Genomic DNA, 17,659 nt, shown 5'->3' with positions numbered 1-17,659 from the left:
AGGTTTTTTTTGCGAAATCAATTCAGCGATTTACCTGTAAGAGCAGATCGACAAAAATAGGTCTTAATCATCATTCCTCTTGCTCTTATCTAAATTATTTTATTTGGGGTCGTTGCAACATGTCTTCTTCTTGCATACCTTTCTATCGGAGGTCATCTCACAAGAAACACTCTTTTCAGCCATAACGTCTTTTACACAATCCATCCATCGTTTCGTTGGTCGTCCTCTTCTCCTACATCCTAGGCTATCCTAATGTACATTATAATCACCTTCCACCTCTCCACATATATGAAACAGACATTTTCAGTTTAAAAAACCATGCTCTCATCAACATCAGGTCTCCTCATCCTTTCATCGCAGTACCCCTAAACCCTAAGTTATGCCTGGCTGGTTGACGGAGGGCGTTGGTTCGTAATTAAATGTCGAACGATCGTGTAAGCTCCGGAGCTGTGGATCCGAGGTCACTGACTTGTAGCCGTCTGTCGTGTGACGTCACATATCGTATGTTCAGTAACGATGTTTGAAGAACCTTATCATTTCCTGGTATTGTTAGAGTATGTTATTATGGTTGGAAGCTTTTGTAGATATGGTATTGGGGCAGGTTGGATCACTTGCCTTTTTCGACTTATACAGGATGTGTCAGAAAACCTGTCCGATCAATTAAGGGGTTCAAAATGATTAAGTGTTTATGATTATTGATCGGTAAGAAATATATTCGTTGATCAATTTAACTATTTTTTAATAAATTCGTACACATACTCGTAGTATTATGACATCAAATCATATAACAAGAACAACCTAAAATTATTTTATGAAATTTTCACAAATTTCAGGGTAATACTTTGATTTTATTACATTATATCTTTTGATGTTGTTTGGAGACCTAGACTTATTGAATATTTTTTAGCAAGTCGAGAAAATCTTTTAAGGATCGGACAGGGTTTTTCATATATATCTGAATCGTATAAGAAAAATCGATCACACAATTTTAGCGATTGTTAAATCATAATGGATACTTAATGATAGCTCTCTAAATCGCTAAAGAACATGGCTCTTGACATTAAGTGAGGCTTTTTTCTATTTCAACAAAACACGGCGATAAAATCTTCACACTGTCTGGAACTGATTTTGATCTACAAAGACTAACGCTTACTTCAATTACGTGTCTAAACCCAATCTGACCTTTTTTCTGATTACAAAAACTTTACACATTCTGCTAACACACGACCAATCACGGCCTTATCACTGTCTAAGCATCTTTGCTTTAAAAAGTTTTAAGCCCATACGAAATCCGAAAAGCTGAGCTATACCTTAATTCCATTTTCGTGCAAATACATAAAAATATTAAATGAATAAACCACTGTTTTTGGTAATCCTTATTTTTTTTTACCTTGGTATTTAGCCACTTTTATTGGGACAGAAGGATACACCAAGTTTGATTATACTTTTTTAAGTACCTAAAAAGTGGAGTAAAGTTATGTTGATAACACTATGTATTCTTAAGAGAAAGTACGTTAATTGAGGTTCGTGGTTTTATTACTCACAAAGAAAATGTTAGGAATTTCCAGAAGGCCACGATCGATGTCCCGTAGCGAACGATTCCGCCAAATACCAGCTTTAATGACAACCTTTAATTGCTGTAAGTTGGCAGGCAATATCATCACATAACAGAAAAATAAGAAAAATCACCCAAAGATAGAAAATTGAATTGATTATGGAAGGTAGTACCGTCTTCTATTTTTCTTGTAAATATTGACAAACCAAAGGTTGATCTCATCTATTTTGTAGAGTCTTCTATAATGTTATATTGCCCAGTATATGTTTCCATCACATTAAATCCTTTTTCCTTAAGGATTATACGACACTAGTCAAACTACTACGTAACCTGCTGACTAGCCATTTGTTTTACCACATCAAATACAATTTGGACGCAGTCGAGTAGAATAACCGCATCGCTGTGATAACATTTCCTTGCTACTGGAATTGTGAGCGACTTTACCGTTTCTTTACATCAATTGTAGAGTCAGCAATAAAACTTACTGAACAGTACAGACATGTGATGATGTAATGACAAGGGTTTTCAGTTGCCTAATTAAAATAATTCATAAAGATTTGTTTTTACTGACTTCGGTTGTTCACTGTACCAAATTTGTTTGTTTTTTTTTTAAAGCCAATTCATAGTACCAGTCCGTATTACTAAAATGTGCGTTTCAGTGTTCCAAGGATGTTAATAGCGACTTGGCAGTGGACCTTCTGTCGAACAATAATAATTTGTGATATGGGTTATGTAGTTTGCTCTTACTTTATTACAGCACTTAGTGATAATTCAATAGTGGAGTAGGTGAGTCGAGGGATGCTGAAAAGGTCACCGGTTCAAACTAGTTTCCACTTAAATGTTGTGGTGAATTCCCTTCACACACCATTTTCTACCGAGATTGCTTTGTTTATAGTTTGGATTTAAGTTTTCACTTTCATAGATTTCAATAAGTACAAAGTACCTTTAATCATAAGATATCAATTTCTAAAGATATTATTAATGAACACAATTTTGATTGATTAGAATTCTGCCAGTTTCAAATTTCTAATTAACTCACACAATTCCCCGAAACTGTCATATCAATTTCTATTCATTAATTTTAGGAATACTTGGAAAGCCTGTTTTAAATTTGATTCCTGTAATTGATACTGTAATTTTCTCGTCAATTAATTAATACGCCATCTTTGGTACATCCACGTTCCCTAACAACAAAATATAAGTACAGTCTTTAATTAGACAGTAACCTCTTCAGTAAAGCGACTCTTATCATCTAGATTAATAACTATAGCATGAGTCCTCGCGTGGCCTGACCTCACACCTTTCACTGTCTCAGTACTGCTAGGACTGGACTTCAGTTCACTGGTTTTCTCACTCTTATTATTGTAACCGTTACGACTTACTTCTGGTGGTCGAATATCACTGCAGTTTGGTTCCCCAGAAATTTTGAACACTCCATTCTGCTTATCTTCTTTTGGTTCTTCATTTAATTCTGCACGTTTCTTGGGAGAGTCAGTAGTAACGTCGGTCTGACTTTGTTCCGCATTGCTGTTGTCTGCGCTTTTTGTTGGACTAAAGGTCTTATGTCTATAGGCTGGAGGGGCTTCGAATGGCAAGTCCCGTCCACTGCTGGAAGACTCTTCGGCTGGAGTGACTGTGCACATCAGCCGATCTGCGACGGCACTGAAGACGGTGTTCAGTTTCAAAGGTGCTGAGTGGTCTGACGGAGGCGGCTTTCTGTCATAAACAGCTGATGCGTCCTGCATGGCACCGATTCTTCGAGATATCAGCGCTCCTGCTCCACAGCGCTCTCGAAGTTTCTCGAGCTGATTGCAAATCTTTCTAAACTCCTCCTTTTAAAAAAATAATGGTACAATTAAAAAAATATTCAGTTAGTTCAGTAAGCATATTGTGGTAATATTTTAAATAAATTCATTTAAACAAATAAGTTCTATAATTACGTTCCAAATTAATGGATGTAAAGCCAAATTTCTGAAAACAGCACCAGACGTTACTGGTCAAATTGCCTAAGCAAAAACAATTAAATTCTCGTTTAACCTGATTAGTCTGTTCTGGGAGTAGACAAGCAATTTAATACTACAGCAGAAACATTCTAAAACTTCGAACAATTTCATTTGAATATAGTCAGACGGATTGAGCTTAGAAAATTGTATATCTGATTGGGATTGCGACACAATGGCTAAAGTGCTAAGGCTTCGTTGTCGTTTAAAACTAATTTATATAAAATACCCAACAGGTTGAATCAAAACAAGGACGTTCTAACTATGAAATCTAATACTTGGCTATGTCAATCTTTTTGATAAGATCTACTAACAAAGTCACTAGATGTGATGATTATCTCTCTTTAACTCTTTCTATTTTGTACTTTGCTTTGATCGATTATCATTCTAACTCCTTCTTACGTACTTTTTTGTACCAGCACAGCCGGTGTATCTCCACTTACCTCTAGTTCTCTCTCAGTCATGTTATCACAGAACCTGGCACTTCGGTTGGTGGTCATAGTGTACGTGGACTCGGCAGGCCTCGATCTGAACTTCCCTGTCTTCTCTCGCTCGTCCTTACCGTGCCCCTTGTAGACCATGTAGGCCTGGTAACAAAGAGGTTACGTTATTTCAAGTTTTTGTAATTTTATAACATAGTTTATAAAAAAATTACGCGGAACCGTGTCAAATTAAGCCCACTTTTTATTTACACAGGATTTCAATTTTTTGATGTATATGTCAAGTACCTATGACTAGTAATCTTACTAAACAACTCTATATGGCTCTTTAGTACTAAATTTTAATGTATCCTTGGTGTGTAGTGAGTTCTGTCAGAATAATCTGAGATGCAAAAAATTACGTACACATTTTACGAACTTCCTTTTGAACGAAAAAAGACGACCTACATATCTCAAAGGAAAACAGCCAGAAATTTTACCACCAAAAAAATACCACGATAAACAAAAGAACAGCGTTCTCCAAGACTTTCTGCAGGAAATAAAACAACAGCATCGTATTATAAGATATAACGAGTAGCACTTGCCAACCAGTTTGGGATCGCCGCCAAATTAACGGTAATAACTGCACAGACGGCTTACTTACTGCGATGGTCAGATGATTATAACTGGTACACAAAGGCCCGTGAGAAGAACTTTTGCTTTGCAGTAAGGAAATTGCAGGTATGATGCAGAAAGTGATGCTTAGAACATTTTACCAAAACCGTACCGGAGAAGTACGTACGTTATATGGTTATGAAAAATATATTGGCTTGTAAATTACTCATGACTCTGCATGGACTGCACGGATAGCTGAGTGATATTGGTCACCATTTGGTTCGATCACCGCATTTGATACACATTCGTGTACTTCACAAATGCTTCTATCTGACTTTGGGTGTCTTGTGCATGTTATTAAAATATTTGTGGATACTAACAACAAAGTTTTTGTTTCAGGAAATTGGCAAGTACAAAATACAGTTTTTCTCAATTACTAGATAAGAAAACGGGCTCTGCTTTGTAGTCAGACTAAAATAAAATTAAATAACTTCCATGAATCAGTAGTAGGTATGAATCATTCATACCTCCAATGGCCTAAGATTTAGTACGTCGACCACAATTCACAAAGTTTGAGCACAATAGCCGTGATATAAGACACAATGAAACAACTTGTGCACCTAACAATTTACCTGCCCATTGAAATTCTGTTGTGAAACTAATTTCGTTTGAAACTACTGAGCGATCGGTTTAAAACTTTCTCCGCTTTCATGATTCAATATAAGTTTTAGAGTTCTTTTTTTAAAGAGACTTGAGTACGTGGCTTTTTATCTGGAGTTTTACAACTTCGGGGAAGTAAAGTTGAAAGTGTTAACAGTTTATAACTAGTTAAGCTTCAGTTAACGATGTTTTCATTATCACTTTGTTCTATTTGATGTGGGTTGTTTTCTGGTTTCAGTGGTGCGAGATAAGTTGGTGAACGCGTACGGGGATGCGTGGCAGGTGCCTTCCATGATGGGATGATAAGGTATGTTACATAACCAGCTTCCTTTTCTTGTTTTCACTTCATCTACTCGTAAGCCGTTAATGTTAATTCTAAGTTACTAACTTCTAAATCAAGCATAAAAAAATGGCCCAATGATGACAGCTGCTGTATCTAAATAAAGGCCTTTAAAGGCCTTCTACTGCCAAAGTTGATTTTCACTTTTAAACCTATTCATCATCATAATTGACGAAGAAAAGACTTCGCACCCTCACCTTCCCAAGCTACATGTAGCACAGTGCATCTTTTTTTGTAAATATCGACTCTACTTTTCAGTTCGATTCGCGACCCAGCAGTGTCAGCTCATGATTAAAGACTCCGGTCGTGTGCGAAACTAGTCGGGCAATCCCAATAAATACGCGTCTTTCGTTTCCGTTTCATCATTTAAATATGAATCATCCTTACGAAAATTACTATAAAAATTAATCCCACTATAGCAACTATATTTGATGCAGTCAAATTTCTCTCACATAGATTACAATACCAGCAGAGCACCCAGTACCGGGCCTGCACTAAAGCGTAATTTACACTGTCAACAATATTCGATATCAGATTGTAAACGCGGATGGTTAAACTGCAAACACCTTGTTTATTACTACGTTAGAGTACTCTCTATTGTGATGGCTTCTGGTTTAGAACATATATGCTGTTGTTACTCTATTTAATACTGACTGAAAACTGTATTATGGTAATGTTGCGAGAAGTTACATAATCATACGTTAGGTTGTGTTTTTTTTATTGATTTTATTCCAAAAACTACGTCGCCAAAAAACAAAGTATGTTTCATTTGTGAACTGAATATAAAGGAGGTTGGATTTAAAAATAAATTGAAATATATTTGGGAGCCCTTTGTCCAGCTGTGGGGCATAATGAGCTAGATTAGTCGTTATTATTCAGTAATTTATAATTGAGGACTTGATATTGGCTGTCAACCTAATTTACTGATTTTTATTCGAATTTTTAGCTGTAATTAATCCATGACATTTAAATGAAAGTGGAAAAAAAATGTAGTATGCATTACTTGCTTGCTTTTGTAACCTGCTAGGTACTTTTATATACATAGCAAACAAACCGTGTGTATTGCACGTTATCTTAAGAGATAACGTGTTCACGCTGGATCTGTTAATTGATGATCGAATCAACCGTAATGCCATTAGTTGACATCTCGCTAGCTCTCAAGCATGAAACCTCCTTATACATGCTTTAAATACCTACTAATATACACAGCGTATTTCAACAGTTGTTTACTATGTTTAGGCACCGTTTATAAATGCATATTGAATTAATTATATGGCGTCCTGAAAAAAAACCATTTTTGTTTGTTTCAGAGGAATATTCAATATTTACTATCGTCACGTAGATAAGCTATTGAAAATAATGATGAGATAAAGCAGGACTCTGAAAAAAATATAACCAATCCCTAGACTAACTACGTCAAGTTACGTATATAAATGGGCACAAGCCTTTTCCGTACGGGGAAGGTTTAGGCATTTATCACCACGCTAGCTCACTGCGGGTTGGTGATTTCAGATCAATAATAAAAAGTACATTTGAACAAGTCTCTTCGTCACTCTGTCTGCACCGGTCCGGTCTAGTGGCTAGTCACCCTGACTGCTACACCGGAGGTCGGGTTCGATTCCCGCCCAGGACAAATGTTGTGTGATGAGCATGATCATTTGTTCTGGTGTCTGGGTGTCATTTATCTATAATATGTATGTTTTTAGAAATATATAGTAAGTTTATCAGTTGTCTGGTTACCATAACACAAGCTCTGCTTAGCCTGGGATCAGATAATCGTGTGTGAGTTGTCCCAGGATATTATATATATATATATTCATAGAACTTCAAGGTTACGACATAAAACTAACTTAAAATCATATAATCTTTCAATAGGGATGATGACAATTTTTTTTTGCAATGTCCGTCTTGTAGTTTTTTGTATAATAATGGATACGTATTTTTTTAATTTCCCGCAAACATAAATTGACCAAATTATAGCGAATGAAACTTACGCGTGATGTCACGATTGAGTATAAATTTTACTCTATCGTTACGTCACAAGCCCCCTCTTCTAAACTTTAAAGCAGTTAATCTTTGTCAATTCTAGTTTTTCTGAAAAAGGAAAAAATATGTGTCTTATACTTTTCAATTATCTAACTGAGGGACTAATGAGATTTTTTCTTTTTATACCCAAATGTCATCCCTATTGTAGGCCTAGCCAAAGTAACTTTACAGTAACAAAATAAACAGGACCAGTTGAAATCAATTCCATTAATACGCGTGGTTAAGTTCCCCCGTTACGAAGCGAACGATAATAAATACCATCACTTAACTTTGGTTTTCCACACACGAATTAATGTTTGGGAAATTCTCCGTTAACTTTATGTTTAAATTTGGGTTCAGTTGGATAGTTTTAAGTGCCGCTATCTCAATATCGTTCTTAAGTTCATCGCTTGAAATGACATAAGACCTTGAAACACATGACGGCAGTTTACGTTGGTAAAGTGATTTTCAATTCTTACCTGATTTTTAAACCAAGCTCTTTTTTTTAATGAATAACAATTCTCAATCTTCAAAAAGTATTTATTGTTATCTTTCTATTTATTTACACTGCAGTCAGGCACAATTAATTACGGAGCTTTTATAATTTATTAGGTTTTATAAGTGCGATATTTATTTCAGCTGTAAACGCGTCATAAGGCGTATTGAGTGCAATAAGTACAATGACCAGAACTAGTCATCGTTATTCAGGCAAATCTATTTCAACCCTTTGCTTTCGAAGTTTGGGTCAACCATTGTGCAAACAGTACGAAAGCACAGAATAGATGTACAGAAAGACGAACCAGCACATACATACATCTTGATTACATTATATAACCTTACCGTGCCTACCTTGCTCCCAAAGATAAAGCAGAGCAGCAAAGTCACGGTGAGCTGCGTGTGGCAGAAGAATATTATGTACAGGAGGTCAGGGTTCGCTGGAGATTGGAGGAATAACCTGGAAAATAGGATCAGTATTAATATTTAACTTCAAACAAAGATTATTTGTAATTAAATGATGTAATGGTTTACTCACGCGTATTTATCGGGGTAGCCCGACTAGTTTCGTACCCAACCGGAGTCCTTAATCATTAGCAGACGCAGTGGGATCGCGAGTCGACACGCTCGATCCTACCGCATTATACCCCGAATACGTGAGTAAACCGTTACATCATTTAATAATGATTCATTCTCACGATAGTTACTATCAAAATAAAGATTATTTGAATTTCAAAATGGAAAAACTATGTGCTTTTCCAAAGGAAAAATCAATATTACATACTTTCGATGTAACCTTCTCTTTGCTCAGTTAGCATTAGCAGTTAGCATTTACTTTACAAGGTTAACTGAAAGTACAGTATAAAAGGTAAATAAAAGGCTAGTAAATGTAAAAGACATTACAAATAGGTCACAATAGTTCCACACACGACTTCCCTAACGATAAGCAGTTGACACTCAAACTTTTCCCATTTACAGATTGCACGGAAAAATTTGAAACAACACTGACTTGAAACTATGCACTATAAGTTGCCAAGAAATGGAATCGCACAACACAATCATTGTTTCACTCAGTTCCTGCGCTTTATCAAGAACTTTCAAAACTTCTTCAGTTAATTTATTAGTGTTCCACTTCGAACCAATACTTTAATGTGACTTCATACTTTTGATACTGGCTTAGTTTTTATCTTTGATGCTTGCCTGATTGAATCTCATTGAGCACTCTCAGAACATCTCTGATTTCAATTCCTTCGTTTATTTTTCATTGCTCTCGATCAGTGCTAAATTAATTTTACTGCATTTCTTACAAACTTGCTTCTTTAAAAAGGTCACTCGAGACTTTGAAATGAAATGGTAACAACGTGAAAGGAATTCGGAGAAACTTGAAATGGAAAATTATTTTATGAACCATAAAGTAGGCTACCAGTATTCATGAAGTCCAAAGGAGGATAAAACCCTGAATGTGGAGTCAATTGTCTAGAAATCTAGTTCATTCTTAAAATGTACTAAATCTTGCTGTTTTACTGGCACATGAAAATTTATAGTAACTCTGAATCGGAAAGGACTTTCTTAGAGAAAGCTAGACGTTCAATAATTTATTCTTACTGCTGTTATAAATTGTTATTTACTGCTAGTAGTTACACTAGCAGTATTCCACACAGTATTTCTAATAAAATTCAATCTATCTTCACCATTGTTTCACTCATAGGTCAAATGAAAATTCAAAAAGGCAAACATGAACGTAATGTATTTGAATAACTTTTAGCCCGTCATCGAGCATCCCTCAAACTAATTACCCTGTCAAACTACTCAGCCACGTATAAGTACAGAGCCACGTATAGCCGTAACCTCTCCAAAATAAATTGCTTGTGCGCGCAGCCAAACTAACACAATAGTTTAATGAGTTCCGTGCTCTCAACTTTCTGTCGTTAGCTACTAACCTTCACGAACTATCTCGTTTCGAAATTTGTTCAAAATCTATTGAAGCTAAATTTTCATCAAGGTTTCAATAATAAAGCTGAGGTAAACTTTTAACACTTTGAGCAAAATGCTGAAAACAAAATCGAGTAGAGTGATATTTATGTAGGTATGGAAATGTTCCTCGATCGGGATTGAGTAGTTCAATATTATTAAATGGTCAACTATTGGAATCATAACTTTTAGATTCATGAATCCAAAAGAGGGCATCAACAAATGCAATCAATTAGCAAAACATTATTCTAAATCCTGAATCTAAGAACATTTTAGGGTGTAGAAACTGGCATAGAAAAATACAAATTTAATGGCATATACTTACATGGATATATTAAGGAAGACGGAGAGAAGGAACTCGTTGTATATCGCCATGGAGATAAACCGGCTCTCGTTGAACTCTGAAGGCGCTTTCCTGACCATGATGCAGAGCCTTATACCCCACATCAAGAATATCACCTCCACTGGTCAAAAGAAACAGAAAATAAAAGAATCGCATATGAAGTTGTGAAAAATTAGGTTCAAATTAAATAATTCTGTAGGCATGACCTGAAAATGTATAAATAGATATTTATTTCAAGACTTGTGTTTTTTTTACACGTCTTCTCTTTCCAGTATCTATTTAATCAAGAACCCCGTTTATTGAATTCATTTTGGTGCTGCTCTCACGCCTCTTTTTTTATAGGCAAATAAAAGAGAGAAAAGAAAATGTCATCATTATTTAATCCAGCAATTTAATATTAAAGCTTTATCATAAATACTTAGAAAAGAACACAATTTAGAACTCATTAAATTTTTCATTTGAGTTAGGTCCCAAATTACAATTTACCCTTTTAAACAAAAGGTTTATAGCCCCTATATTTACAGAAAAAATGGTATCAGTATAAAAGGTTTATAAAATAGCCCTAACAAAGCTAAATTAGAATGAAACATTTTTACTTTTACTAAATAAGCACACACTTGAAATTGTATTTTGAAAGCCATACAGACTATACAAAATTACTAAGCACCGAAGTCTAGTAATGACTTTGTAGGTTTACTGACGTCACGTTACTCTTATTGCAAGATAAAAATCTTTTGCTATCCAATATACTATCCGTTACCGCGTAAGCTCAAAATTGAGGAGTCCAGTGGGGTCCAGAAATGGTCTGGCGATAGCAATAAATAGGCGGGAGGAAAACGTTTTTCAAAAATTGTGTATTCAGGAATATATTTTCCGGTACTGGAATAAGTTTGCTTTAATGTTAAAAAACCCAAATACTAAACACAAATCTACGTTATTATGATTCCTTGTCTACCTAATTAGTCTAGGTGCAAAAGAGACGCTCGAAAATTTTCTCCGTATTAGTCTTACGTCATATTCACCTCACCCCGACCTAGTTCCGTTAACATGTCTATTTTACTGTAAGACTTGAAAGTAAAATTATATTTTCATTATTTACTATAAGAAAAACCGAAAATTTGATTAAGAATCACGGAGAAAATATTTTTTCAACTATCGACTCTTAACATCGTATCACCGCCGCCGCCGGTTCAAATATTAAAATTCCGAATCGTCCAAAAAAAAAATAATAGCTTCGACAAAATTGTACTTCAAAAGTAGCTGTCAAAAATAGTAGATATCTCGTTTTTGATAAAATGAAGCACAAGCCAACAGCCACAAGAACTAGTTTCAAAGTATAAAAAGCTAATTACAGTACCGTTGAAGTAGTCCGGAGACCAGCTGTACTACTAACTGCGTTTCAGTCGTATTTTTCAGTTGGTTTGCATTCAGAATGAGATCTGTATTCACAGACCATTTATTCAGTTTAATATAGGGATATATATTGGGAATAGATTCCCGATCCCTTACAGCTGAGAAGGAGCTTCATCGAGTGTCTTAAGATATGATGAAAGGAATGCATTTGGATTAACAGTAACAGGGTTTTCTGGTTCAGTTAACTGTGCTTAAGATGTTCCTCTTAATCCGATATGATACACTACACATACTTCTCTACAAATATAGACCTTTTCAATGAAACTTTTTGGTATCGCCCTCTAGATACAAGTTTCTTAACCTCTTAGTTCGTAATGTAAAGGCGGCGGAGCGTTCATGCCTAAACCACCTCTATTGTTTAACCCTCCCGACGTTGTCAGAACTGGATATTATCCTTGGAGAATTCTAGGAAAACATTATAATACTCGCCCAACTCTAGCTATAAAATGCAGTGGAGATAGTTTGATTAAACTAATTAGAAGCTTAATAATAAAAGTTGTTTGTGAGAGATCCTGTATCGTTGGACACGATTTGTGTTTTATGGTTATTGTTCCAGCTTTATTGTTTATGTATGAAAACTCCTTGCCTGATTAATATTCTGAAGCATCCGGGTCTTATTTTTGAACCGAAAGAGTACATTTATCAAATGGAAATTAGGGATATAGTCAATTAGCATTTAGGATGTTTTATAAAAAAGTAATCGGTAATAATGAATCGAGTAATAATTGGTCAATATACCTATATAGCGAAAGTAAAAATTGTACCCAAATGGACGAAGCTTTCAATTAAATCTGTGAGGCGATTAAAATAATCGGATTCAAACAACATTTGGCATCCCAAACTCCACAAATGTAGCAGTTTACGAGAATCCTTGAAGATTAATTACGATCCAAACATATCGAATTGAAAATAAATGCGACTTTGATTTTACTTCGAATTTCAGCTAGGATTTAAGTAAACAGATTTTGGATAATTTAATTGTTTTTGCAAAATTCTAAGAAATGTACGACGCGATGATCTGGCTATTATAATAATTCTGTTTACTTATATTTAGAAAAACTTAAAAAAACCCCAAGTATATCTTTTTGCCTGTCTATTTTGCAACACGAAAAAATAAAAGCATAACAAAAATATCTGGATCGAAAATTGGATATTTTTATTATTTTATATGAAAAGTAAAGTTAATACTTACACGTAGTAAATGAATGGTCCCACCAGTCGGTATTACAGAGGTAGGCTTTCAAGTCGTCCTTCGTCCTTCCAACGATGACGGCTGGCGGTGCGACCAGTGTCCTAATAGCCAGCAGAACGCAAGCCACTCCGACGATCACGCCGATACGACGTAACAGGTACATGTCTGATATCTTCACAGCCTTCGCTGATCTCACTTGGAATATCACTGATATTCTGTTGAAAAAAGTCGAGGTAAAATTGATGGAGTGATACTCTTTCTTTCCAAGACCAGTAATTTCTATAATTGATGAGACTTCAGTATGTGAGAAATGTGTGTGTTTTTGGAAAAATGAGAAAAAGTTTTTGAGAGTTGCCATGGATTTGGTGTAAAGTCTTATGTTTTGAAAAATAAAAATTGTTATTTCCCATTAATCAAAATGAAGTCATCAAAAATGTCTGATTCCAAGCATCAATCAAGACATCATTAACATTTAATTAAGACAACAAAACGAATTTCATCAGAAAACAAAGCAGATAATAAGCAAATGTTCAATGAACGAAATTACCATAAATTAGACCTGTAAACAGATGCCTCCTATTTATATATTCCAGGAGGACCTTAATTCTTAAGACAACTTGATTCTTATCTTGACAAGAGGACAATTTTATTCCGCTGGTATCTAATTAAAAGAAACTTGATCGCAATCTAAGAAGTTCAAGTCCAATTATCTACTTCAAATGAGACTTAGATTGTTGATTCAAAAAAGTTGTTGATGAAAAATACGTTTGGGGAATTTGATCGTCGCGATACGATTAAAGCTTTTAAAGTATTTTTAGTCCCTATTCTGTTTGAAATTGTGCCTATTAAATGGTATTAGGTTCGCCCACATAGGATTTACACTTTGATGACACAATTTTACTACGTCATCCGAGATGGTACCATTAACACATTGATTACATAAAAATAACATTTGATCAATATTTATTTCATTAAGGCTCCTTGCGCAGTTCCACGAATATTAGAGTCAGAAATACGAATTTAAATGAACCAGTTTCAGCTAATGACTCTCTCGCCTTTCATTAAAGGCAACAAAATTGAATTTTGGATTTGTTAACGTAGGTATTTTTGTAGACACAGGCGGGTTTGTGGACCTTAGTTTAGGGACCCATCCTAATTCAAGGTTTAATAACGGTTCGCTGGATTTTTATGACGGCCTGAGTAAATAATTAGATCACTTGTGAGTAACCCTTCAATTTTGTGTTATTAAATGATGTATTATAATTTTAAGGAAACGTTTAATAAAATAGACTTGAAATGCTCCATCTTAAATTACCTCAACGACACTGTTTTTTTTAATTACAGCTATTAAGCTATAGTCATTTACTAACTACATATAATATAACCAAACACATACCCATCATCAGCATTCTATACTGTAAGAATACCTACCTCCATGTTTTCAACATGAGAGCTCCATACGTGAGGCAGAAACCGACTTCGCGCAGCCAGACCCTCGCGGTGCAGGTCAGGACCGTCGGCCTTCCATACATCACGAGGGTAGTGCAGTAGATGAGGAGGGCTCCAAGGACGATGACCCTCAGGAGGGCTGGACTCGCCGCTCTGACAACCTGTAGAACAATAGCCGTGCTTAAAATTGGCCTGAGGTGCTTACATGCCGACATGCAGACTTTTTTTATTGTCCTCTTGAAATACACTCAATTTAGTAGTACTAGTTAACGAAGTTAACTCATTCTGTCACCAAGGTCTTGACCTCGTCTAAATAAAGCAATATAAAGAAAAAACTCAGTCAAAAGATATTTTTTGAAACTTACACAAAAATACAGGTAAATATTCATTGCTGTATTCAAGAACTGCAACCATCCGAAACACGCAAGGTCAAAAACGTTGACCCAACTGTACCTATCTGCATAAGAATTTCGGTGCAAGATTTCGCATGGCCCTCGAAATACGACTCGGAAACATTGTAAGTACAATCATAATTTTCGTCTAGCTATCTTGTTTCGGCGTTAGAATGGCCCACGGAAGGCAAAAGTCGGCGAAAATTGCTAAAATAGGCGCGAGATTTGTATCATTTTGTGTGCGGTTTTGAAAACTTTTCTGGTGTCTAATAGCTTTAATGCTGGAAGTTTGTTTTTGGGGGCAGAAATAACTGTTTTCCTGTTCTGTTCAACAAGCTATTTTCAAAGTTGGAAGATGGTGTTTCTAATGTTTTACTCAACTTAGACTGAGGAACGTAAGGTGAAGCATTATATTGAAATAATTATTTCCTTTTTTCTTTAGAAGTATGTGTTATGAATGAGCTTGAATAGAATTTTTCAGAGCAAGTAGAAAACTATTTGCAGTTTACCAAAGTTCTCCTCTAATTTTCATTTATCAAGTTTTACAGTTCCTTAAGGATTGAGGGTTTAATTCAATTCATTGGTTAAATCAATTTTGATCTAGTCAGTATATGTAAAGGCGATGTTACATTAAGTTAACATGATACATTTCAATCATATTGATATAGTATAACGGAGACTAATTGCGTACTCCGTAACTGGTTAAGTTTACCTGTTTTGGTTTCAATGTGGAATTGCTCTGAATATTACGTTCCTGATACAGAATTATTTGATTAAGCACCTTATGAAGGTAGTTATAAAGGTGAGTTTCCTTTGTTGCTCGTTAAAGCTTCTTACCGATTTTGTTTTAGAGGGAAAGGTAAATGGAACTACGTTAATACACGTCTGTGTGTACATATTGTGTAACATAACATTGTGTACATATGATTCTGAAAAAAAAAGATAATGAGACAATATTTGTTAGTGTCATTAATATTGACTTCATTAAAAAAAACATATTGTGACTCTTCACTACAATTTTTTTAGCATGAATAGCGCGTGTTGTAAAATGCACCTTTAATCTACTATGAGCAACGATATGCTTCGCCAGTAACTACTTGACATAAAACGACAATTAATCTAGTCCATAAAGCGGAACAACACTAGTTTTCAAATGAAACGTTTTCAATCTATTTTTAAATGCTTTTTTACTATTTAGTTGGGTGATTCCAAACTGCTATAACCAAAAAAAGGGAGATTCGCAGAAAAAGATAACTCGTATGTGTGATTTTCAATACCGCGCGCAAAATAGAAAGATAAATATTTTTTCAAAAAAATAAAAAATTGGGTTCCGTTTCTACTCAATTACACGTGTAAATCCGTGTTTCCACAAATTTTATCGACCAATACTAGATATTTGACGAACAGCTTTAATTAATCCATAGCTACAAACCGTATAAACATTTCTAAGATTTTATATCTTAGTGAGAATCATCAATACCAATCCCAGCTAGTACTAGGATACATCAATCATTTAGTCAACACATCATCAGTCACTGCCAATATCATAATAACTTTTTCTTAAGACATATACGCGATGCCTACCCATGTGTTGTGAACAATTAACTTACTTGATTCCATGACAAAAGTTCGGGAAAAAGTATTAATTTCTGGGGTTCTGAGGTCATTAAGCATGTTAATCTTAAGTGATACGTTTGGTGGAATTTGAAGCCTGAGGGTCCGGCGGTCCGTTGATTGATTGATTGAAGATCCTTTTAACCATGGTATACTGTCAAACTATTGCGAAATGTACCTATCAGAAATCGGTTTTGTTTTTGATCCAACAACTATTGGCGCTTAGAAATTTAAAGTCGTGGAAGATTTCGCAAACATTTAAGACACATGCACAAAGACACTTAGGTCCAGTTTCACCATACTCTGTTAAATATTTAACGGTCTGTTAAGACAGATAACGGACTGTTAAAGTTATCGAGTGTCCCACCACGACTAAACGTCTGTTAACTTCGCTTAACAAGGCATTAAATCTAATCACCGGTCAAGACGTCTGTTAGACACTAACAGATTGTCAAAGTCACGTCAAAATGGACGCTGCATATAATTTTATTTTTGCAAATAACATTTTAGAAAATTTAGATTGCTTAGATGGAATTGTACGACGTCCCAGAATTTTTAAAGATCGTCATTGCTATTTCGAAGAATACGATGATGTCGATTTTTGTACCAGGTTTCGTTTATCAAAAGATATGACCCTTGATATTCTCCAGTTGATCGAAGATAAATTAGAATATCCATCAGATCGGTAAGTCGTCTATTAATTAATTAAGACCATCATGTACGTTATGAAATGCAAGAAATCATTGAGTAGTATTTTTATGCACTTATACAACCCATCTTATCATGTGTGATATTTTGATTATATCCACCTACAACCTTATAACTTTACGAACACAGATTTACATAATACAGGTAAGATTTATAAGGCTTATTCAATACATGAATGTTTTATAAAATTAATCATTTATTTTGTTTCAGAAACGAATCAATTTCACCCATAAATCAGCTTCTTTTGACTTTGAGATACTATGCGACTGGCTCCCAACAAATATCAGTTGGTGATTATTGCGGTATAAGTAAATCGTCATCTCACAGAATCATACACAGAGTCACTGCTGCAATAGCCTCATTAAGCCGCAATTGTATCAAGTTCCCAGACACAGTGGAAGAGATAAGGAAAACTCAGTTGAATTTTTTTATATTGCAAAATTTCCAAAAGCTTTGGGTGCTCTAGAT

General features: G+C 35.1%; 1 protein-coding gene across 1 annotated transcript in view; it reads right to left on the bottom strand.

Moving 5' to 3' along the window:
• Positions 1-2,265: 2,265 nt before the first annotated feature.
• LOC113502091 overlaps positions 2,266-17,659 on the bottom strand; it is a 121,488-nt gene continuing 106,094 nt past the window's right edge. The window contains exons 7-12 of the mRNA XM_026883472.1: positions 14,460-14,638; positions 13,029-13,243; positions 10,406-10,544; positions 8,464-8,569; positions 3,999-4,142; positions 2,266-3,387 (exon numbers count right to left, since the gene is read on the bottom strand). Of these exons, the coding sequence (XP_026739273.1) occupies positions 2,770-3,387; positions 3,999-4,142; positions 8,464-8,569; positions 10,406-10,544; positions 13,029-13,243; positions 14,460-14,638 (1,401 nt within the window). The 3' untranslated portion in view covers positions 2,266-2,769. The remainder of the gene's footprint in view (positions 3,388-3,998; positions 4,143-8,463; positions 8,570-10,405; positions 10,545-13,028; positions 13,244-14,459; positions 14,639-17,659) is intronic.

This window comes from Trichoplusia ni, chromosome 16 (assembly GCF_003590095.1).
Source record: "Trichoplusia ni isolate ovarian cell line Hi5 chromosome 16, tn1, whole genome shotgun sequence".
Taxonomy (NCBI): domain Eukaryota; kingdom Metazoa; phylum Arthropoda; class Insecta; order Lepidoptera; family Noctuidae; genus Trichoplusia; species Trichoplusia ni.
Note: the sequence above shows the minus strand (reverse complement) of the source record. Positions and strands in the feature narration are given on the sequence as shown.